The sequence below is a fragment of the Aotus nancymaae genome, unplaced genomic scaffold, assembly GCF_030222135.1.
Source record: "Aotus nancymaae isolate 86718 unplaced genomic scaffold, 86718_ANA_hifiasm-v0.15.2.pri h1tg000006l, whole genome shotgun sequence".
In the NCBI taxonomy this organism is placed as follows: Eukaryota; Metazoa; Chordata; class Mammalia; order Primates; family Aotidae; genus Aotus; species Aotus nancymaae.
In genome coordinates, this window is record NW_026988417.1 from 63350993 (window position 1) to 63375743 (window position 24751).

At 33.7% G+C, this 24751-nt stretch overlaps 1 protein-coding gene across 26 annotated transcripts in view; it reads left to right on the plus strand.

The window, feature by feature from the left end:
• Positions 1-11229: 11229 nt before the first annotated feature.
• CSN1S1 (casein alpha s1) overlaps positions 11230-24751 on the plus strand; it is a 58560-nt gene continuing 45038 nt past the window's right edge. For 17 of the 26 annotated variants that reach the window (XM_064367635.1, XM_064367640.1, XM_064367646.1 and 14 more), the window contains exon 1: positions 11640-11944. In XM_064367635.1, the coding sequence (XP_064223705.1) occupies positions 11678-11944 (267 nt within the window). In that variant the 5' untranslated portion in view covers positions 11640-11677. Of the gene's footprint in view, positions 11270-11639; positions 11945-23390; positions 23478-24751 lie in introns of those variants that run through there. The other 9 variants (XM_064367699.1, XM_064367695.1, XM_064367705.1 and 6 more) reach the window with 5 other exon arrangements.

Consider the following 24751-nt stretch of genomic DNA (forward strand, 5'->3'; position numbering starts at 1 on the left):
TTTATTTAGTTAGTTATTGCAACAGAGGCTGCTCATGGGTTTTTAATGAAGAGTATAGTTTAAGAGCTTAGAATTGTCTTTGTTTAAAACAATTTTTAAGTGCATTGTACAAGCATCATGTGGTCTAGCCTCATAATAATTCTCCCTTTTTGGAGACCCAGGATTCAGTGTGGGTTCTGCCCAAAGCTCAGAGATCCAGTTAAAATATAGGTAGTTGCTATTTAAATAAAATTGGTCCCCTCATACAATCCTATGAAATTTCTATAATTTTATGTTTGATTTTGCATCTGTCTCTAATTTCCCTCTAGAACCACCAGACATTTTTCCTCTGTACCTTGAGATGTAAATTTTGCTGTCTGATTTTTTATGTAAGAGTTGTTTCTTTTGAATATGAAGATTTAGGGCTATTTAGCTGACAACTGCCAGGATAATGAAACAGATTATTGGGAGTTTGCAGTCAAATTGGAAAAAAAAAAAAGAGAAAGAAAGAGGAGGTCTTGGGAATCTGAAAGATATATTTCTATTGGTATGCCTAATACATCTGTGTATTTATGTGTTGTGTGCACAATGTTTTGATACTAAAAATATATAAAAGTTCTAATAAATTGGCTTAAAGAAAAATAAAAGTACTTGAATCAAATATTTTATCAGAAAAGAGAAAAGACTAGCCAAGCACTTTTTCATGTTTATGAGACTTAAGTAAAATATTTAATAAATAAGCTAGGTTTATTACTTTACCAATAATTAAAGTAGTATTAGAAATGTCTCAAGAATTGTCAGCATACATTTTTATTTCCATTTATTAATCAAGCAATTATATGCTTATTCCTGACAAATACTGTAAGGTGTCAAAATTTGGTATAGGGGTTACAAAACTATCATCCCAGCCCAAAACAGAATGATCTTCACTTATGTAATTTTTAATAAATAAGGTATTTATATTGTTTAATGAAAATAGTTGCATCTGGAATTATTTAGTAAAATTACCATAACTTCTAATCTTGTAGTTTTAGGTGGTCTAGTCCACAGGCAGGAAGGAGGTTGGTTTTGGAAAAGGATTGTTATCATCTTTGTTTCAAAACCAAACTATATGTTCCTCCCAATTTAGTTTGGCCTATGCCCAGGAATGAATAAGGGCAGCTTGGCAGTTAGAAGCAAGATACGGTCAGGTCAACTCTTTCACACTGTCTCAGTTATAATTTTGCAATGGTAAGTTTCATAATCTTAAATTATGATTATCACAGTTTTCATAAATAATCTAGGTAAACAATTAAAATAAAATATTAGGTAAATGTAATAGAATAAATACTTGTAGCCAAACTTGTCATAATTTAGAATCTAAAGTTATATTCAATTAAATAATAGATATATCATTCTTTGGGTATTTTTCAATAAAAATTATTATAAGATAACATTCTTGCTAAAAAAAAGTGTCTTTTTTAAAACAAAAAGTGAACAATTTTTATCTAATTCAAATCTTATTTAAAGGTTTTATATATATATATATATATATATATATATATATATATATGAGAAAGTAAAAGGAACCAGGAAATAAGAGAGATATAAAGAAAATTATAAAGTTAAAAAGTTTTGGGGGGTATAAGAAAGGTTAAAGAGAAATAATTTTATATGAGAAAGAATCTTCTATGGTAAATTTAGTCCTAGAATAAAATGACTGTTTAAGAAAAAGCAATGTTCAGGGCAAACCAGAAAGTCCAAACATGTCATGAATGATCTATGGAAGTCACAGTAAGAAGGTTTATAAGGAGGGAATAACAAAAAACTTTTATATGATCAAATTGTCAACAGTTAAAAGGAAACTATAATGGTCTTTTTAGATATTGGGCTGGATAAAAAATAAACTTATACACTAAATAATTGGTTAGAACAAAAAAACATTCTTAAGGTATTAATTTTCTCTTAATGAATTATAAGAGATTTTAATTTTTTTAACCCAAAGCTCAACTTTCATTGTATCTTGCCATTTTCAGTTTTCTCTCTCCTTTTAAAGGAAATGAAATAGTAATGCTCTCTTTCAACTCATTTTCAGCTTATATAAGTTTTTTTTTCCTCAAATTTTGTTTGTTGTGGCCTGATGCTAGCAATGTTTTCTTAAAATCTATAGGAAATGATTTTTTACAATGTAATATTCCATGCAATGCAGAAGGTCTTTTCTTTTGTGTCTTGATAACTGGCTTAACAGATTTTACAGTTTATCAAAACAATTCCTATATCATTATTATTAAGTTTTGGTTTGCTTAAAAAAAAAATTATTTTTTTAATTATATTACATTTGTGTATCTTTCTGTATGTGCTTTTAAAGTACTTGTGACATAGAATTATAGGGCTTTGACTTCTGGCTCTACAAAGGACACCAAGTTCTGCTAAATCTTAAACACTGACACCAATTAAAGCCTCATCTTCAGGCCCAGAAGAAGATACCTGTGTTGGTTAATACTGAATGTCAATTTGATTGGATCGAAGGATGCAAACTATTGATCCTGGGTGTGTCTGTAAGGGTGTTGCCAAAGGAGATTAACAATTAAGTCAGGGCCTAGGAAAGGCATACCCATTCTTAATTTTGGTGGGCACAATCTAATCAGCTGCCAGCATGGCTAGAATAAAAGCAGGCAGAAGGATGTGAAAAGATTATACTGGCTTAGCCTCCCAGCCTCTTCTTGTCTTCAAATATCAGACTTCAAGTTCTTCAGCTTTGAGACTTGACTGGTTTCCTTTCCCCTCAGCTTGCAGATGGCCTATTGTGGGACCTTGTGATCATGTGAGTTTAATACTCCTTAATAAACTCCCCTGTATGTATATGGTTCTGTTGCTGTAGAGAACCCTGACTAATACAGTGCCAATCAAAATAAACTGCATCGTTGAGACACAGAGCCAGAAATTAAAGCTATTCAACCCCTCAAGACCCAGGGACTATTGCAGAATAGGTGGGTGAGTGAAATTGTAAGGGCCAATTTTGAGAGATAAAAAAGTTTAGTTTCTCTATAAATTAAACATTAATGTCAAAGGCACACTGATGCTAGACCAGTATATGGCCCCTATGTCAGACTAACAAAGTTTCCTTGAAACATTAACTGACTCCTTTAAAGAGGTTATAAAAGGCTTATGAAAGTTTTGCATCATGGCCAAGATAAAAATTTTATAGATTGTTTATAAAATTTTGGAAAATAAATTTAAATGGCTTTATGCAGTTTTCATTAAAGCTTATTGTTTGGAAAATTAAGTCCTCTCTCAGAGAATGAAGGTTTTCGCCTTTATCTAAAATCCTTGAGTTATTACTTTGATTAAATAAATGACAATTTAAAATGACCTGTGATCCTATTTTGTGATATCAGATGTTTTAAACCTTTGATATTGGCAAACTTTCCAAAATCAAATTACAAATTATGTCTTTTTCTGACATAATTAAACCTTTAAGATATTGGTTTCCCTAAAGCCCAAAAACTACATGTTTGGTTTATTTGGTATAAAAATTTAAAAAGCATTGTCAAATATAAAATGGTGTTTGGTGTTCTTTGCACTGTATTTGTATAAATATGTTATTGGCATGTGTTCCAAGATTATGGGAAACCCCTATAATTCTGATATGATTTAGTGTACACTACCTGTAAAAATTATAATTGTTATGTTAAATCATTCTGTGCCGCAGAAGTAACAAATTTTCTTTTCCATTGTGTTTTTGACTCTAGATGCCCTAAAACTTTTTGTCATCTAGGGACAATTGTTGTCTTGTTTTGATCCTCTTTAGCAGGTGGTTTTACAATCAGCTATGAAACTCTTAACAGATGCTCTTGAATGTATGTTTCTGATAACTTTGGAGATTGTGACATCAGAGTAGAGGAAACACTTTCAGGACTCATGGAGGGCTAAAATGTTCATGAATACTGAGAAGAACAGGAATTAACTGCATAGACTGACTCATAAAAGACTGAAGTAATCTTTTTAACTTTTTATTTAAATTGTTACTGATCCTTTGTTTTGTTTTTCAGAGTCAAGGAAACTTTTCTTTTGAAATATTGACAGCTGTTAATAATTAAGTATACTCCAGGTCAGGTGTGGTGGCTCATGCCTATAATCCCAGCACTTTAGGAGGCCAAGGTGGGTGGATCAGGAGATCAGGAGATCAAGACCATTCTGCTTAACGTGGAAAAACCCCATCTCTACTAAAAATACAAAAAACTAGCTAGGCATGGTGGCACGCACCTGTAGTTCCAGCTACTCAGGAGGCTGAGGCAGCAGAATCGCTTGAACCCAGGAGGCTGAGGTTGCAGTGAGCCAAGATCATGCCACTGCACTACAGCCTGGGCAACAGAATGAGATTCCATTACCCACCTCTCCCCCCTCCACCGAAAAGAAAACAATGAAGTATACTCCTATGAACACAATTTGGAGCATACTTGTTTTTCTTTACCAACTTCTCCAGAATTTGGAAACTATCTGTGAATATTCTTAGTTTATAACAATACAGCTATTTGTATTAATGTAATAATCTATTTTCATTTGTAAGAGAACACAATTGAAGAAACTGGTTATTTTAACCAAGGCTTTGACTGGAAGGGTGTGTTTTTCTTTAAGGAATTAAACTTGACTGATAAAGCCAATAAAAGCCCTTTGAAAAAACTGACCTCATACGTTGACTACACAGTCCCTGTACAGGGTTCCTGACCTGCAGTAAGTAAAGAATGTCACTTTCTGACAGGTTCAGGATCACCAAGTTATCCTGAAACCTCAAGAGGAGAAGAATTCACCCAACTCATAGGTATTTGATGGTAAAAAGCTACGGCTGGTTTTGGCTTGAAAAAAGTTTTATCTGAGATTCCTTCTGTGGAACAAAGTACTTTCAAAGCCAATTTAAAAAGCCTATGTGAGAAATAATTATTCTTGCTGCATTGTATATAAATAGTCTGGCCAAGTTTAATAAAGCCAATCAGTCCTACCAAGATTAGTCTTTAGTAAAAGCGGGAAACTGAAGAGAGAAAAATTGTTTCAAAAACTATAGTACATCTGTTGTTTGATTCTAGTCTTGCCTAATATTTTTCTATTTTTCTTATTTTTAACATTTTGGACTGAATTCTAATTTTTCCTGGCTACAAGTCTCCAAAAAATGTTTTCAATTTTTTTCTTTTCTTTTTTCATTTTTTTAATTTGAAATCACCAAAAACTAACCTGTGAGTTCCTAAAGTGCTGCAAACTGAGTCTAGACAACTTAAATTTCAGAAGAAAATAACAGCAACCTATTTACATACATAAGTCACTTTCATACCTGCCTACTGCTGTATGGACTTCAGAATAATGTGACCTATGTTGATTTTCTGGGAATTTTTTTGGTTGTTTTGTTGTTGTTTTTCTCCCTGTTTTCTCTTCATAGGATGTGAGACTTCTCAACCTGCTAAAAATGAGCTTTCCTAATAACTCAGGACTTACCTGTTGGAAATAAACCATCCTAGATGTGAGAGATCAGACAAAACCTGAGACCAGAGACTCATTTTATTCTAAAAAGCTTTCTCCAAAATATTGTCAAAAAATAAAAGGAGGGAACTGTGAAAGGAAATAAGTCTTGGAGCCCCAAAAATCACTAAACTAAAGGGAAAAGTTAAAGTGAGAGCTGCTTGGGCAAATGTGCTTCCCATCCTATTCAAAGTCATCCCTCCACTCACTGAGACAAATGCATATCTAATTGTCTCCTTTGGAAAGGCTAATCAGAAACCCAAAAGAATGCAACCATTTGTCTCTCACTAACCTGTGACCTGGAAGCCCCCCTCTCTGCTAGAGTTGTCCCACCTTTCCAGGCAGAATCAATGTACATCTTACATATATTATTGATATGTCGTCTCTCCCTAAAATGTATAAAACCAAGCTGTGCCACAGCCACCTTGAGCACATATCATCAGGACCTCCTGAGGCTATGTCATGGGTGCACATCCTAACCTTGGCAAAATAAACTTTCTGAACTACCTGACATCTGTCTCAGATATTCAGGGTTCACACCCCAAAACCAAGACCTCACAGTTAATGCTAAGCTAACAAGAAGACCCTTTTCCATAGAGGAGTGGAAACAACTCCTTTGTTTCTAAAAATAACCATTATTAAAGAAACATAGCAAAAGGAGTTTATAGCCTCATGAGATTTCATTTTTCACTTTGATTTTCAGCATTTGTTAGCATTGGTTATTGAGAGTAAAGAGAATAACTTGTTGACCAAAGTTGGGGATATTCCTGGTTGAACCCCTGATCTAGCCCATGATAGCTCCGGAAAAATAGTTTGTTGAAAAACAAGTGGCAAGAATGAAAATATTATACCTCTATTGGTTTTACTTATTTCATTATTTTCACATTAGAAGTACCCAGAATATCAGTTGTGTTCAACTGAAAACAGCACTGGAGGCTGAAGAGAAGATGATGTCACTTTCTATGACATCAGCTGAAGTGACATGGGTATTGGATCATGAATGAAAAGACATATGCTTCGCCCACTTTTGAATGGGCTTGTTTGTTTTTTTCTTGTAAATCTGTTTTAGTTCTTTGTAAACTGGACAGGGAAAATGTGGCATATATACACCATGGAATACTATGCAGCCATCAAAAACGATGAGTTTGTGTCCTTTGTAGGGACATGGATGAACCTGGAAACCATCATTCTCAGCAAACTGACACAAGAACAGAAAATCAAACACTGCATGTTCTCACTCACAGGTGGGTGTTGAACAATGAAAACACACGGACACAAGGAGGGGAGCACTACACACTGGGGTCTGTTGGGGGGAAATAGGGGAGGGACAGCGGGGGGTGGGGAGTTGGGGAGAGATAGCATGGGGAGAAATGCCAGATATAGGTGAAGGGGAGGAAGGCAGCAAGTCACTCTGCCATGTGTGTACCTATGCAACAATTTTGCATGTTCTTCACATGTACTCCAAAACCTAAAATGCAATTTAAAAAAAAGGAAGAAAAAAGAAAAGACATGATGTTTAGCAGAGCCTAGCTGAGCCACAGCAGTATGAGCAGGAAATAAAGTTTCTCTTTGTAAATCTCAGATGTTTTGCAGTTGTCTGTTCTTTCAGTAAATGCTGACTAAAACAAAAGGGGTTCTAGAAAATAAAACTATATTGGCTGGTCTGAGTGCAGTGGTGTTTACAACTAATTGATCACAACCAGTTACAGATTTCTTTGTTCCTTCTCCACTCCCACTTGACTAGCCTTAAAAAAATAAAAATAAGTTAAAAAAGAAAATAAAACTATATCTCTCCAAACATACCCAATTTCCAAATTAAAACTAGCTCAGAATCACTTGCAGACTTCTAATAATCCATATAGATCCATACAGATGCTTCTTGAATTGTGCCTAAGCTTGGCTAGGTAGGTCATTGGTCCTTGTGCCTTGCAGTGCATGGTAATTTAATTGAATTGCTTTCAGGGCAGTCTACTTTACACCAAGTGGCTAGCCTCATCACCTGCTTTTGTTCCTTGTAATTTCAGAAGGCAGAATAAAGACAAAAAGACAAGATTTAGAAGCATTCTAATTACATCTTAATACTTTCTAAAAGGATTAATTGTAATGTACTTAGTAGAAGACTATGGCATTACCTGGCAATGATGGCATCCTCCATTTGGTTGTCAATCTAATAAGCAACTCTAACACTTACTAAAACAGCAATTATTCTATTGTGCTTATAAGTTTTGAGAATTAGTAATGTATTCAGGGTAGAATACAGATGAGGAGGTCTCTATGATGCCTGAAGCCACTGCTAGGGTGGCTCAAATGGCTGGAAATTTGACTTGAAAAGTGCTTGATGGGGACAATATATCTGGGACTTAATTCTTATGACTACTAGAGCTGAAAAATATCAAGATTAACTTGTATTGTTTACATGGTCATCCCTGGCTTAAGAGAGTTGAAACAACTGAGAGATAGCCAGCATCGCTGTCTTTCCATGTGGCCTCTCTGTGTGGTTCACTTGAATTTCCTGAGTAAGATACTCTGGTAGCTAGATTTCATAAATGAAAATTGACTTCCCCCAGGGTAAATGTAGCAATAATCCTAGAAAGAAGCTACTACACATATTATGACATTGTCTCAGAAGGCACAGTATCATTTCTCTATTCTATTTTTGCCAGCAGGCTACTCAGAGGTGTGTTTCATTGTAAGGCTTATGTATGTCTTTAGAGATTAGCTATCATACTCTCGTAGGCTAAGCATTAAACTGAATGACCTTCTCATATATTTCCAAGTCTCACATTTTGTGATCCTACAGGTTTCCTAGTACTATTGTGCAGGCTGAGTACGGGGATTTAACAGGGCATCATTACTCCTGTACCTAGAGTGGGTTTACTATATAATTACTGTATAATTGATTACACCAATTTTGTAAATCTGTAAAGTGCCTTGTTACTCAAAAAATGAGTACATTATTGTAACTTTCAAAGAGATGGATATAAGTTTTCCTAAGGACTGTCTCTTTTCACTTTGCACAAGGTTACCGTATGTATAAATGGTGGCTTGGCTTTTTATAGGCTCTCTGAGACAAATCATCTAGCTTTTCTAATACACCAAAGAAAACTGAGAAAAATCAAAGTGAATATTTGTCCTTGTTGTATAGTAATCATTAGTCTGCTTTAAGGAGAGAAATAAAAGAAGAAATACAAAGTAGTGTTGCTAGATAAAATACAGGGGATAAAGTTACATTTGAATTGATATAAGCAATTAAAATTTTGTTAGTATTTCTCAAATGTTGCATGGTGCTTACTAATATTTGTTGTATACCTGAAATCCAAGTTTAACTGGGAATTCTGCATTTTTGTTTGCTAAATCAGGTAACCTTAGTCTAAGAGATATAAGGAATGTAAGTACTAGGAAAACTAAAATTATTGTCTTTTGCAAAGAATCTCAAACAATGCAATACAAGGTTTGAAACTATCTCCTTTCATAGGCAACATTAATTCCTTGTATCTGAGCTTCAAGAAAATAACTTGAGCCTTGAAAACAATCAGTTCTAAAAACACAGTGTATTAACCATGTTTCTATAATAGCTTCTCTAAACATGACAGAAGGGCATGTTTGGCATCTGCCCTACATGCCAGCTATTCCTGGTTCTGGACTACATAGGAAATATGCCTGAGTCACCCTTACATTGGCCTCCTGACTCCCTTGGCACCCTGCTCACTTTCCCTCAGAAGGAATTCTTCCTCTGGTGACACAACCACCTCCTTTCTGTGGCTCTTGTTCTCCTGCTCCATGTCATTACACATCTGCTTTAGTCACCTCATGGCTACATACATACTATATACATAGTATATCTTCAGAAAGTGGAGGAAATGTTCCACTTCACTGCAGATAAAGAGGCTAAGCCTTTGTTTTCTAAGTTTTGCCTTAGAGGATTTCTCTGCTTTAGTATTTCAAAACAATACAGGCTCTGCTAGGCACTAGAAAGACATCACCCATCCAGGTTATTTGGGCATCTAAACCCACAGAAGGACATAAGCAGCAGATATGAATGTAGTTGAAAAGGTGAAGTGATGGAATGGGGGACTCTTTTTCATGAGGGCATTTTAAAAACCTTGTCAACAGATAAAAAATATTTTCAAGATGTTTTTACTGATAAGCAACATTCTCAAGCTGCAGCCCTTTTGCCATCCTGGCTCTAGTGTTTCCTTCCTTTCTGAATCACAGGCCACAGCTAACAGACACGGAAATGCCAGTGAAAGTTTCTGGTAACCTTTCCTCTCAATCTCTACAGAAGGGGTCAAGGAGCAAATTTATACTCACATTATAATGAGATGTCGAGGAATGTATTGTATGGTACTGTATTGTTTTGTATTGTATTGTATTATTTATTGTATTGTATTGTATTGTATTTGTTGTTTAACTGAGATGGGGTGACACTATGTTGTCCAGGCAGGTCTTAAACTCCTGGGCTCAAGCAATCTTCCTGCCTCAGCCTCCTGAGTAGCTGGAATTTCAGAAATGGGCTACTGTGTCTGGCTTAAAATCCTTAATTTTAAGCAAACTTAAGCTCTCTCCCACTTATTTTCTGTATTTAATCAGTTGCAAAGTTTTTAAAAAATATCTCTTGGTCTGAACCCAAATTTCTGTTGTGTTACATCGTGGTTCATTCTCTTGTTACTTTCCACCTAGTACTGTAATAATTTCCAAACTAGTCTTTTTATATCAGTTACTCTCCATTCCAATCTATCCTGCAAAATTTAGTTCTTCACTTCCCAATCAACCACATGCAGCAGTTTCTTGAATCTTCAAAATACATTTAAGCTGCTCAAATAAGTTTTCAAGTCCCTTCAGTATCTGTTTCTCTGCCATAATTACTCATTTATCTTCAATAATTCTAGTGTATATATATATATATATATATATATATATATATATATATATATATCTCCCATGCTTTTGCCAGAAATGCTTTCTCTAAATTATTTCTTATCATCTTCAGTTCTCCACTATTCTTTTTATCTACAATAACCAAATGCCATTTTTTAAATCTGTAGTTACAAATCTTACCCTGAATTATTCAAGGTCACCTGTTAGATATATCTTATTCCAACCCTTGTTAGGAAATACTTTTCTCTTTCAAAATGTGGCATACATTCTATAGACAGCTTATTAAATCTGACCATACTGTATCATATTACACTTACATATTCACTCAGTGAATAAAATAAATATTTATTCAATATCTAGCGTATGCTAAACGTGTTCCAAGTTACTGAGTTATCAATAGCAGAGAAGGTGTACAGATTCTTGCATTTATGAATCTTTAGACTATTGCGAATAATGGGCATTAAATAAATAATTGTTACATAAACTTATGTGGTGATATATGTTATATAGACTAAGGAAATAACACTGCATTTTAAAATTATAGTTACAGGGGACACTAAAGTAAGAATCTACCTTTCCACGAATTGAAGAAAAAAAGATAGTTTAATAGGACAATGAAAGGCTCTCATTGTATAAGTCATATGTAATTAGAAGGGAGAAATAAGTCTGTAAACATTCAGGGATGATATTATGAGGTGGAATTGGGCAATTACTCACATGCTTAGAGTTTAGAACATGGGAATAACAAGGTCAGATTAATGTTTCAAAAGAACATTTATTCTGGCAGTGATACAGAGAATGTTTCTTCTAAATTGTAATGTTGTAATATCAAATACAAAACAAGTCAGTATTTAAAATAACTTTATTTGAAAGGATTGTTTGAAGGAGGCAGAGGATAGAGTGACTACTGTAGTACAGGAAGGTGGGCTCTTGCAAGAGGGAGAACATTTTGATCACAAGATTAGCAAATGTCTTAAGAGTTCTATAGAAAGAATTTTCTTTCATACAGAGGAATCGACTAGACTGGAAAGAAACATGTGTGGAGAAATAGAATGAAAGGGTGTCCTGATAGAAGAAGAAATCACAGAATGTTTTACCTTAAGGCCAGCCTATTCTCAGGATAGGATGTTATGGAGGGGTTGCTTGCTGGTTCATGCCCAGGGTGGGTCAAAGTCCTGAGGAAAGGAGAAAAATTTAACCACAATTTAGTTAACAGCATTTTTTTCCATTGGTCCATGGGGTTAAACAGTTCAGCTAATTATTCACTAGGCAAAGGATGAGAATGTGGAGAATCTGTTTCTCCCCTTGTCACAGATAAAGGGAGCCATGCATGAGCCATATCTATGGCATGGGGGAGGAGTATTATCTTTGCAGTGATACAGATTCTGGAATACAAAAGGGTGAAGAGATTTATTTGGCTTTCACTGTTTTCCAGGAGCACAGGGCTTGGATAAAATTTACGTTATCAGAAATGCTACAAAATTGTGAATACACTGAGATGAGAAACCAAATGTTAATAATCTGTTCTCCTGGAACTTCAAGGTGCCCTCCACAGACTGCTGAAAAATACAGGTCAACAATGAGGAGAGAAGTGATGGTGAGTCTGCCTTATCTGCTTGTCATGAATTAAGCAATGCAGGGTAATTATTTTGGCTACTATTTTTAATATAAAAGATAACAATACTTCTTTCATTAAATGAAACAGGGAAAATACTAAAATATTAGCATGTTTTGTAAACTGCAAAGCATCACACATGTTATTTTAATATGTGCAAAATGAACAGTAGCTAAAAAACTGAGTGAGCATAGAGGTGCGAGGGGACAGGAGGAGCTCCATGTTCTCTCTTTGCTTGGTTAGGACATGCTGCTGCTTCCTCTGCCCCAAGCTTGTCTCTGTCTCTTGCTCAAATAGGAAAGAACAAGTCAAGCTTAACTTCCCGGAGATAATAACTCTGAATTATCTTCTGTCCAGTACTTATTAAAAGCCTGGTTGTGATAAGCAATATTTATGGAGAGTGGTTTGAAGGGAGTAAATTTACTCTCTTCTTCTGGATGCTAAGATGTTATCCTGGGTTAAAGCTAGGCCATCAAAGAGCTATAGAAGTAGACTGAACTGTTTTGCCTCCTCATAGAGTAGCTTTCATTGAGCTTAGACTCAGGGAAGAGTACAGTAAAAGGGTTTAGAGCTCTGATTCTAGACTAAGGGAACACTTGAAGCTGAATCCTAGTTCTGTAACTTAACCGCTGTGACCTTATGCAATTTATTTAAATTCCTTGAGCACTATCTGTAAATGTAGTTCATATAACTTCCTCATAGCCTTTCTGAAAGATTATGTAAAATTATACATTCAAAAATGTTATCCCACTTCTGGAGATAAAAAACTTCCTTCAGGGTTTCTTTCCAGCTGAAAATAATGTTCTGAACTTTACAGACTTAGAAACTCAACAATCAAGTTTGTAAGTGATCCTTTCTCTTTGACCACAGAAAACCAAGAAGGAAGTAGACATTCTCTCAATTAAGGCTATGGGATTAGAAATGAGAAATCTGTATCTGGATGGTCAAGATCCTTTTGAGTTGGTCTCTTAAATATGCACATCAATCAGGGCCACAGATGAGCAAAATTTTGTTTGCAATGTGAATTAAGGAGAAGAGGGAGACAGAAAGAGAGAAAAAAAGGACTGGATTTAAGCAAAAGAGGTTTCTGACAACTTTTCACCGGGTTTGCAGTTCTTCCTAAAGTTGCATATTTTGGATCCAAGAACAGCATCAAGGGGAAATTATGTCTAGTTTTAGAATATATTTCTATTACATAAACTTTAATTATTCATCCTTTTTATTTTTAGAAGAAAAAAATAATTGTATCACAATAAGATTAAATATAAAAAAGAAGCCAGGTACCACGGCCCATACCTCTAGTTCCGGATGCTTGGAAGGCTGACGCAAGAAGATTGCTTAAACCCATATATTCCAGACTGTAGTGTGCAGTGACTGTGCCTGCAAATACCCACTACACTCCAGCCTGGGCACATAGCAAAACTTTCCCATCAAAAAATAAGTGTATAAAATGATATACTGTAAAGAATCTCTCCCATCCTTGTTTTCTGTCTACCTGACTAGTTCTCATTTTTCACCCCCATTGGATAACCACTATTATTAGGGCTTGTATATCTTCCTAATATTTTTAAATGCTTAGTTCCACATAGTTTTTATACAAATAATGCCTGTTTTGTAACTTGCTCTTTACCTATAACAGGTGTTTCTATAACAACACATATAAAACTTTCTTTTTTTTTTTTCCTTTTTTGAGACATGGTCTCTGACTTTTTTACCCAGGCTGGAATGCGGTGGTGCAATCACTGCTCACTCCAGCCTCGACCTCCCAGGCTCAAGCTGTCCTCTCATGTAGCTGACACCACAGGCATCTACCACCATATCTGGCCAATTTTTTTTTTTTTAATTTGCAGTAGAGATGAGGTCTCACTCTGTTGCACAAGCTGGTCTTGAACTCCTGAGATCCAACAATCCTTCTGTCTCAAAAGTGCTGGGATTGCAGGCATGAACCACTGTATCCAGCCATGTTTCCTCATTTTTGAAAGCATCTCTACTGTAAAGTATTTACTGGACTTTACTGAATATATTATCTCCTATCTTTTATTAATATAAGCAATGCTGATATGAATAATCTTGTAAATTTATTATTCTGAATGTTTACAAGTGTATCTTTAAGATAATTTCCCATAACTAGAATTGCTGGTTCAAAATGTTTATTAGTTTTAATTTTTCTAGATATTGATCAATTGTCTTTTGTAGTTGTAATGAAGTATTATTACTGTTTAATTTTTAGCAATTTGTTAGAAAAAATGGTACCTAGCATAGTTTTAACTAACATTTATTTTACTATGAGTGAGGTTGAACATGCATTCTTATATTTAAAAGCCATTTGTCTTTCTTTATCTCTACTTTTTTTACATTCTTTTCCAGTTTTTTCTTTAGTCATTGTCTTTTCCTAATTGATTTTTTGGAGCTGTGTTATGTACTAGAAGTATTACCCCTTATTCCATATTAAGTGTTACAGATATTTAGTCTCATTTATCACATATCATTTTACTTTTAAATGGATTTTTTTACAATGCAAAATGTTTTATTTAATTTCATTTTTTTGTCTGTCAGATTTTTTTAATTTTTTTAACTTATATTCTAAATCCAGGGGTACATGTGCAGGATGTACAGGTTTGTAACACAGCTAAACATGTGTCATGGGGTTTTGTTGTACAGATTATTTCATCACCTAGGTATTAAGCCTAGTATCCATTAGTTATTTTTCCTGATCCTCTTCCTCCTCTTACCCTCTGCCTTCCAGTAGGCCTCAGTGTGTGTTGTTTCCCTCTGTGTGACCATTAACTCCCACTTATAAATGAGAACACATGGTATTTGGTTTTCTGTTCCTGCATTAGTTTGCTAAGAATAATTGCCTCCAGCTTCATCTATGTCACTACAAAGGACATGGTCTCATTCGCTTTTATGGCTGTATAATATTCCATGGTGTATACATACCACATTTTCTTTATCCGATCTATCATTGATGGGCACTTGGGTTGATTCCATGTCTTTGCTGTTGCTGCAATGAATGTACAAGTGCATGTGTCTTTATAATAAAACAATATATATTCTTTTTGGGTATATGCCCAGTAATGGGATGGCAGGGTTGAATGGTATCTGGGTCTTTAGGTCTTTGAGGAATGCTATACTGTTAAAAAAGCCCAATATCACTGATCACTAGATAAATGCAAATCAAAACCACAATGCAATAGCATCCCACACTAGTCAGAATGGCTATTATTAAAAAGTCAAAAAATAACAGGTGCTAGGAAGGTTGTAGAGAAAAGGGAACGTTTATATGCTGTTGGTGGGGGTGTACATTAGTTCGACCATTGTAGAATGTTTGATCTTAGGTAGTCAGTCTTAACTAAGGTTCTTATGTGGTGTTTGATTTTGAGCTCTGGATAGAAAAGCCTTCCCCACTCCAAGTTTACTGAAACAAAGCAAAGAAATAAACAAAAAAATAATTGACTGTGGCCAAGCAGGAATATAATTTCACTCAACAGGATCTGGCTGAAGATAATTTAATGAAGGAACTATTTAAGAAAATACAGGCAAGATAAAGTGGTGAGAAATGCTGAGAAACTCAGGAATTGGCTTTGGTAGGAAGCCATCACCACTCCTGGCCTGAAGGCGTTAGAAGACAAGGTGTGCCTGCAACCCTGTTGGACCTGAAGTTGGAGCCTCCTTGAAAGAGTTTAAGTGTAGTTATTCTTGTTTATTTTTTTGTACAAACTTGGAACCAGCATTAATTAAAATATAAAACAAATCTTATATTTGTATTGCTTTGTTTTATTAATTAATTTAGAAAGATTTGTTATCTGTTTGAGTTTATGTCTTCCTATATACAATCATCATATCTCTCAATTGCTCAAGGCTTAGTTTTCATCTTTTTGTAGATTTCATAATTTTTTTTTCAGAGAAGTTTTATATGATCCTAGCTATATGGGGAAGGGTATTTTATCTTTGTCATTGTTGTTGTTGTTGCTGTACTGCTTTTACAATTTGTTGGTTTTGTCCATTTGTTCTGAAAGGTGATTTCGTGACTGGCTGAAAGCTCTTGCACTAGCAGTTGCATATCAATGTGAGCATCACACCTGCAGGAGCTCAGGTGATATTGCTCACTAGTGAGTTCTTTTCCTGACCTTCTTCTCTTCATTTATTTGCTATCAGATTTGGCCAATCTCAACCAGTTCAAGAAAAATGACACCAAAATGTCTTAATTATTTCCCTGATATTTACATTTTAATTACAAAATACATATGTTGGCATTGGACAAAAATTTAAAAAGAACATGGAATTTAAAAAAACAATTTAAATTTTTTAATTTTAAAAAATTTAAAAAGAACATGTATTAACAAATACTACCGTAATATGTGAAATAAAAAGATCACTTCCACTTCTTAATTGCTTAATGATTATTTTTTCCTTTCTTGGTCCATGTATTGTTTTTCAAATAAGGGAACAAAACTGAGGCTGTCAGTACAAAAATAAAAATAAACCACTTACCAATTACCAATTATATAAAAACTCCTCAGAGGCAAAATTATATATTTTAATTGTTTAAATAATTGTTCATCTTTATAAAGCAGTAGAATAATTTTCTGCTGAATACTTTCTGTCATCTGATCAACCCCATAATAGTCTGGGGTGGGGGACGGCGGGGGTGGGGGGGCGGTCAGACTAAGGTGGCAGAACAGTATCCTGCTGCTCTCTAGTGGCACATTTCAATATCTGCAGGTAGATTGACTAGGCAATGTTATTTCATTTTTTGATTTCTGACTTGGAGCGAAGGAAAAATAAAAAATGATCAAAAAGTTTAGAGATAGTCAAAGCTATTAATTTGCTGGTGTTTTATTAAGTTCTGTGAGAGTGAATGAGTCTATCTTTTTTTCTCCAATTCAAATAGTTGTTTCAATTAAATTATGTAAGATTATTTAAAAATTAACTTAATAAACTTATTAGCACTAGCTAAGTGCCAAACATTATGCTAGCCACTGAAAACACAGTTCAGTAAAAAGTGAACCTTTACCTTCAAGGAGGTCACATAGTAATAACACTACCACAATGTGTCACACTAAGTATAACAGCACAGTACAAAGAAAGCACAAAGAGGAAAAATAAATGTCTTCACATTCCCAATTCTTGATGGGTAGGCAGATCACGAGGTCAAGAGTTCGAGACCAGCCTGGCCAACATGGTGAAATGCCATCTCTACTAAAGGAATACATGGTGGTGTGCCCCTGTAATCCCAGCTACTCAGGAGGCAATTCTCCTGCCTCAGCCTCCCAAATAGCTGGAATTGCAGGCATCTGCCACCACAACCAGCTAATTTTTTTTACATTTTTAGTAGAGACAGGATTTCACCATGTTGGCCAGACTGGTTTCTAACTCCTGTCATAGGGTGATGGTGGGCATCAAATTGCAATAGTATTTGAATTCCTTTGATTATTTAAAAAGATTGAGATCACCATTATTTGAATCAATATATACAATGTGCTGAAATTAGATCCAATGTAACTAAATTTATGATAAAAATATTTTATACTAACATAATTGTGTATAAAGGATTACATTTTTTAAATTAGCAGGTATATAATGAAAACAAAGATGTGGAAAAGCTATGAAGACCACAGTTAAATTAAAATGGAGTTATTAGGGTTTTAAAAGATTTTCTTTCTGAGATTAGTTATTTGAGGTTAATTATCTGAGAAAGTGTAAAGAACTGAGAGAGCTGCGTGGCTAGTGCTCATACATTATCAGTGGGTGCCTGCTGACTGACTAATTTTTACAATAGTGTTTATTATGGGACAAGTGAAATTTCTTTTGTTGTTGTTGTTTTAATTGATATATTATAGTTGTGCATATTTTGAAAGTTTCTACTATAAATCAAACCAGGCAATACTTCAACAATATTTTTACTTAAAAAACTTTGAATATCAACTCTAGAAAAGATATAAAAAGCTGTTATTATATACAGATAAGTTTGCATCAATATAAAAACAGACTTGAAAAACCAAACCAAACAAGAGAGAATTTTTCAGTATTCATTAAACTACATATAGAGAACTACTTTAAATATCGTAAATATCCTGTAGTCACAGCTATATATATCACATATATATAGCTATATATATATATCACATATATATAGCTATATATATTACATATATACTATAATAATATATACATATATATTACATATATATTACATATATATAGCTATATATATAGCTATATATATATATCACATATATATAGCTATATATATATCACATATATATAGCTATATATATATCACATATATATATATCTCACACATATATAGCTGTGACTACAGGCATGCCCCATCACACCTGGATATATATACACACATATATACACATATATCTCACATCATTAGAGTATATAAAAAAATTGAAAACCTACTGAAAGTAAGAAAATCAAAGGATAACAAACAATTTCACAACTTTAAGGTAAATTTTTTTTAAAAAGTATCTCAAACTAGTACCAGATTCCAGTTATGTTAAAGATGATCTATTTGTTATGTATTATTTTATAGTTATTTTTAGAGGTACTCATAGTTATTGTTTTCCAACTATTATAAAATGAAGATTATAATGAAATTCATAGGAAGCAAATTCAGCTTCTTAGAGCAATCTTCAGATGATGTGATAGAGTTTTAAAAATTGATCTATTGTCATAATGAATATACTTCCTTGTCTCCATGTAAAGCATTTAATGTGATGTTTTAAATTTCATACTCTTCAAACTTTCTCTCTCATTTATGTAGTCATTCAACTGTCAACTATCAGTTGTCAGTCATTCAACTGTCAGGCAATGTGTTCTTTTTCCCCTTCAGTAACTTACAGCTTCATCTGAAAAAAAAAGTAAGTAAATTACTAATATAAGTGAAATAAATGTTTAAATAAGAATAGGCATGAGAAATTGAGAATATAGAGAAACATCTAACTCAACTTTAGTTGTCATGGAAAGTTTAGTGTTCTAGACAAGAGAATGACATTTTTAGATTCAAGCTTTGAAAACATCACAGAAGCTGCAGTGTGACAAAATTGAGTACTACAGAAAATGGAGAGAGATGAGGACAGTGAAAAGATTACATTGAGGACAATGGACACAGTAAAGTTAAAAGAGACTAAGAGCTGAGACTAAGAGATAGGGCTGGTATTTAATTGAATGAAGGGTTATTGAAAACAGACAAATTAAAGATAAAATCTTGCTCTAGACCCCTAGTTCCTGCTGAACATTTTGTTAAAGGAGTATCGTAAGGGATAAAATTTTGCTAATCCAAAAGATTAATATAATGTTTTATTTCTTCTTTAAATTCCCATTCACTTAACATGTCCTATTATTTTGTATTAATATACAATTTCTGAGTCTTCGAGCAAGTATTTTAATGTTTGAAAAGATAGGGCGGCCAGATGCAGTGGCTCACACCTGTAATCCCAGCACTTTGGGAAGCTGAGGCAAGCTGATGACTTGAGGTCAGGAGTTCAAGACCAGCCTGGCCAACATGTCTCCACTAAAAGTACAAAAATTAACCAGGCATGGTGGCAGGTGCCTGTAATCCCAGCTACTCAGGAGGCTGAGTCAGGAGAATCATTTGAACCCAGGAGACAGAGGTTGCAATGAGCTGAGATCACGCCACTGCACTCCAGCCTGTGCAAAAGAAGTAGACTCCGTCTCAAAACAAAAGCAAAAAAAATAGGTCACAAGACATTTCAAATTCTGTTGTACATTTTTCAACATAGTCATCCTGAGAATTCAGAATAGGGAGCTACTATTTATTTCTAGAGAGGAGACTCAAGAGAAATTAACAAATCAACATTTAAAGAAGAATCAGTACCAACCCTACTCAAACTATTCTGAAAAATAGAGGAGGAGGGAATACCTCCAAACTCGTTCTACAAGGCCAGTATTACCCTGATGCCAAAGTCAGACATCAAAAAAAGGAAAACTATAGGCCAATATCTCTTATAACTTTTGATGTAAATATCCTCAACAAAATACTAGCAAACCAAATTTAACAATACATTAGAAAGATCATTCACCATGACCAAGTGGGATTTATCCCTGGGATGCAAGACTGGTTCAACATATGCAAATCAACCAGTGTGATACATTATGTCAACATAATGAAGAATAAAAACCATATGATCATTTCAATTGGTACTGAAAAAATTTGATAAAATGTAACATCCCTTCATCATAAAAACCCTAAAAAAATCCCAGAATATAGGAGAAATATACCATAAAACAATAAAAGCCATATATGATAGATCCACAGCTAATATCAGACTGAATTGGGGAAAACCTGAAAACCTTTTCTCTAAAATCCGTAACAAGACAAGTAATGCTCATTTTTCCCTCTGTTATTCAACATAGTATTGGAAGACCTAGCTAGAGCAATGAGACAAGAGAAAAAAAAATTGTATTTGAATTGGAAAGAAAGAAGTCAAATTACCCATGTTTTCAGATAATATAATCTTCTATTTGGATAAACCTAAAGACCCTCCCAAAAAAACTATTAAAACTAATAAACAAATTCAGTAAAGTTGCAGGATACAATACCAACACAGAAAAATCAGTAGCGTCTCTATATGCCAACAGTGAACAATGTGAAAAATAAATCAAGAGAAATTAATTACATTTACAATAGCCACAAATAAAATACCCATGAATACACTTAATCAAAGAAGGGAAAGATCTCAACAATGAAAACTATAAAACAATGAAAAAATTGAAGAGGATACACACAAAAAAGGAAACATATTTCATCTTCATGAATCAGAATGATCAATATTGTTGTAACATTTGTACTATCCAAAGCAATCTACAGATTCAATGCAATCCCTGTTAAAATATCAATGTTGTTCTTCACATAAATAGAAAAAAAAAACTAAAATGTATATGGAACCACAAAAGACCTAGAACAGCCAAAGCTATTCTAAGTAAAAAAAACTGGAGAAATTACATTACTTTACTTCAAATTATACTACAGAGCTATAGTAAACAAATCAGCAGGGTACTGGCATAAAAACAGGAATATAGACCAATTAAACACACTATACAACCTAGAAACAAATCCACATACCTACAGTGAACTCATTTTTGACATAGTTACAAAGAACATACACTTGGGAAAAAACTGTCTCTTTAGCAAATATTTCTGGAAAAACAGGATATGCATATGCAGAATAATGAAACTAGACCCCTATATCTTGACACATGCAAATCAAATCAAAATAGATTTAAAAATTAAAGACCTTAAACTATAAAACTACTACAAGGAAACATTAGGAAATATCTCCAGGAGATTGAGCTAAGCAAAGATTTCTTGAGTAATATCCCACAATCACAGGAAAGCAAAGCAAAAAATGAACAAATGGGATCACATTAAGTTAAAAAGCTTCTGCACAAGAAAGGACACAATCAAGAAAGTTAAGAGACAACCTAGAATAAGAGAAAATATTTGCAAACTACCCATCTGGGAAGGGATTAATAACCATAATACATGAGGATCTCAAACAATTCTACAGAAAAAAAGAAATCTAATAATCTGATCAAAACATGGGCAAAATATTTGAATAGACATTTTTCAGAAGAAGGCATACAAATGGCAAATAGGTATATGAATATGTACTCAATATCACTGATCATTATAGAAATGCAAATAAATACTACGATGAAATAGCATGTCGTTCCAGTTAAAATGGGCAATAACAAATGCTGGAGAGGATGTGGAGAAAAGGGAACCCCTGTACACTGACGGTGGGAATGTAAATTAGGACAACCACTATGAAGAACAGTTTGGAAGTTTCTCAAAACATTAAAAATTAAACTAACATATGATATGGCAATCCCACTCCTGGATATACAACCCCCAAAAAGTAAATTAGTATATTGAAGAGATACCTGCACTCCTGTGTTTGTTGCAGCACTTCTGCACTCCTGTTTGTTGGATTACTGTTTACAGTAACTAAGTTTTGGAAGCAATCTAAGTGTCCATCAAGAGATGAGCAGATAAAGAAAATGTGGTACATATATACAATGGAGTACTATTGAGCCATAAGAAAAGAATAGATCCAGTCATGTGCAACAACATGGGTGGAAAGAATAGTAGGGGGTTGTAGGAGGAGATGAGCATAGTTAATGGGTAAAAAAAATAAAAAGAATGAATCAGACCTTCCATTTGATAGCACAACAGGGTGACTATAGTCAATAATAACTTAATTGTACATTTTAAAATAAAGAGTACAATTGTAGTGTTTGTAACTCAAAGGATAAATGCTTGAGGGGATAGACACCCCATTCTCCGTGATGTGCTTTTTCCATGTTGCAAGTCTGTTTTAAAACATCTCATGTACCCCATAAATATATGAACCTATTATGTACCCACAAACATTTAAGAATAAATAAATGATTAAATAAAAATTTTATAAACAGAAATTAACAAATCACATGAGAAACATTCATGTCCTTGATGAATCCAATTGTAATGTCCTATCCTTGAATATTTTCTTTTTTCCCACTGATAAAAAAGTGGCTTTTGCAGAAGGTCATTATATATCAAAGTAGTATTATCTCTGGGTTATCTGGATTCAAATCCTGGCTTTGCCACTTCCTATCTTACTGTGAACAAATGGTTTAACCTCTCTTAGGCTCAGGTTTCACATTAGTAAACTGGAGATAATTTCACAGGGTACTTGTAAGGACTGAGAGACATAATGTATAAAGTATTTGGAACTTGATATTGAATTAATATTAATTATTATTAAACAATCTAAAGCTGGTTTTATTTAGGTGCATGGAAGTGGGCACAAAATATTTACTAAAAACCTTGGAGAATTTTCTAAAAAATTTTTGATGGCGTTTATATATATGCTGAAGGACAAATGATCAATAATATCAATATAATCTCTAAGTATAGACTATACAAATATATTATATGAATATAAAATACCTATATATGCATATGCTTATACATGTATATATATAAACTTAAATAATTTTAACCAAATGCCTAATATTACAAGCTCATATAGAGATAATGAGATTTATATCCTCAACATTCTCCATAAATACTCACTCACTTTCCCTTGAACTGGATACTAAGCTTCTGTCTTGATTTAGTTTTCTCCATTAATATCTGTCCTTGATTTCTTAACTGATTTTCTCTCTTTTATATAGTAATAACATATTTTGGTATTCTGGTCTATTTCCACCTTGATTATAGCTAATATTGGGCTCACTTATTTCCCTTTCTACAATCTAATCTCCCTAAAGCAGGCCCTATAATTTAAAGTATCTTTGCATTAATTGGTATCAGTTTGTACAATATTTTGTATTTTGGACAATCTACATTATTAACAAATATTGGTAAATGGATGAATAACATTTCTGTTTTGTCTTTTTTATCTAGACTCAAATTCCTATGGAACCAATCAGTTAACAACAAAGAAAATGAATGAATCAGGCTAAATGAATGTTAATAAGAGCATTGCAAGAAGTGAGTTAAGTTGAAAGTGTATAACTTGCTTAAAACAGATACAACTCAATCCCTGACCAAGCTCTACAGATTCCCCATAGGAATGCCAGACCAGTGTTGTTAGGTCATCTGATTTCTCAAGAAAGACAAGAATTACTAAAAATAATATTTTTAAATGTTGCAAACATTTGAATGCTTCAGACCCTCCAAAATTATTCAACTTTTGGGACACCATCTTTTATACTACAAAGTGTGCTGAGTGAGCTCGATGCTCAAAGTTATTTATTTTTTCTTTTTCTTCTCTTCTTTCTTCCCAATAGGACTCTGTTGGATTACTGTTTTACCCCACATTCCCTTTTCTTATAATATCTTCTCACATATTAAATTCACTCCTAACTCCATATTCCATATGTTCATATTGGATCCTATAAACAGAGGTAGTCTGGTAACGGATGTCATCACCATTTGACTACTTTCAAAGCCAAGTAAATAATCTCATAGCAGGCAGTTGTAGAAGGGAATTTAAGGATGAAACCTTAAAAGATCAAGGAAGATTTTTGATTATTGTTTGACTCAGTGAACAGGACATAGTGTAGGGCAGATGTCATCTCGTCAGCAAAGGGAAAGGATAGGTTTGAACTTCATGGGCTACGAGATAAGATAGAGACAAGATACATTGTAAAATAGAATTAAGTCTAAAAGCAAAAAGTTGGTGAAACAGATTTCTGATTGAGATTGCCAGGGACTTCAACAGCTTCTGTGATCCTGAGTCAGTCATGTACTCATTATGCATGATCTACTGTTGCTAATGGGAGATTTTAATCATATTTAACAATCATATTAGTTTTGTGAATATTAAATGTAAATATTACTTTTAGAATTATACTTTTGAAATGAAAGTGCATTTTTAATTATCTAAAACAGCTGGTCCATGTCCATATTCATAAAATGGGACATAATAGCATTATTCATATCACTTCATTACTTTTGTATCTCTATTTCTTTCCAAATATTAAAAAAATGCATAATCTTTTTCTGAATTTACTTTACCCTTGAATGTTGAGAAGGGTAAATGTTAATAACTTTGTCAAATTATAATTTTAACTATGAGAACCTGATATGTCAATATTAGATCATTAGGAGAATAGCATTTGATTAGGCCATACAATTTGATTAATTTTCTACTTCTTCCCTCTTTAATACTTTGAGTTTTCAAATTTAAAGAGCATATGTGAAATAAATACAGTCTGCTTATTTAAAATATAGTTAAACTATATCTTGAATTAAAGGAGCAA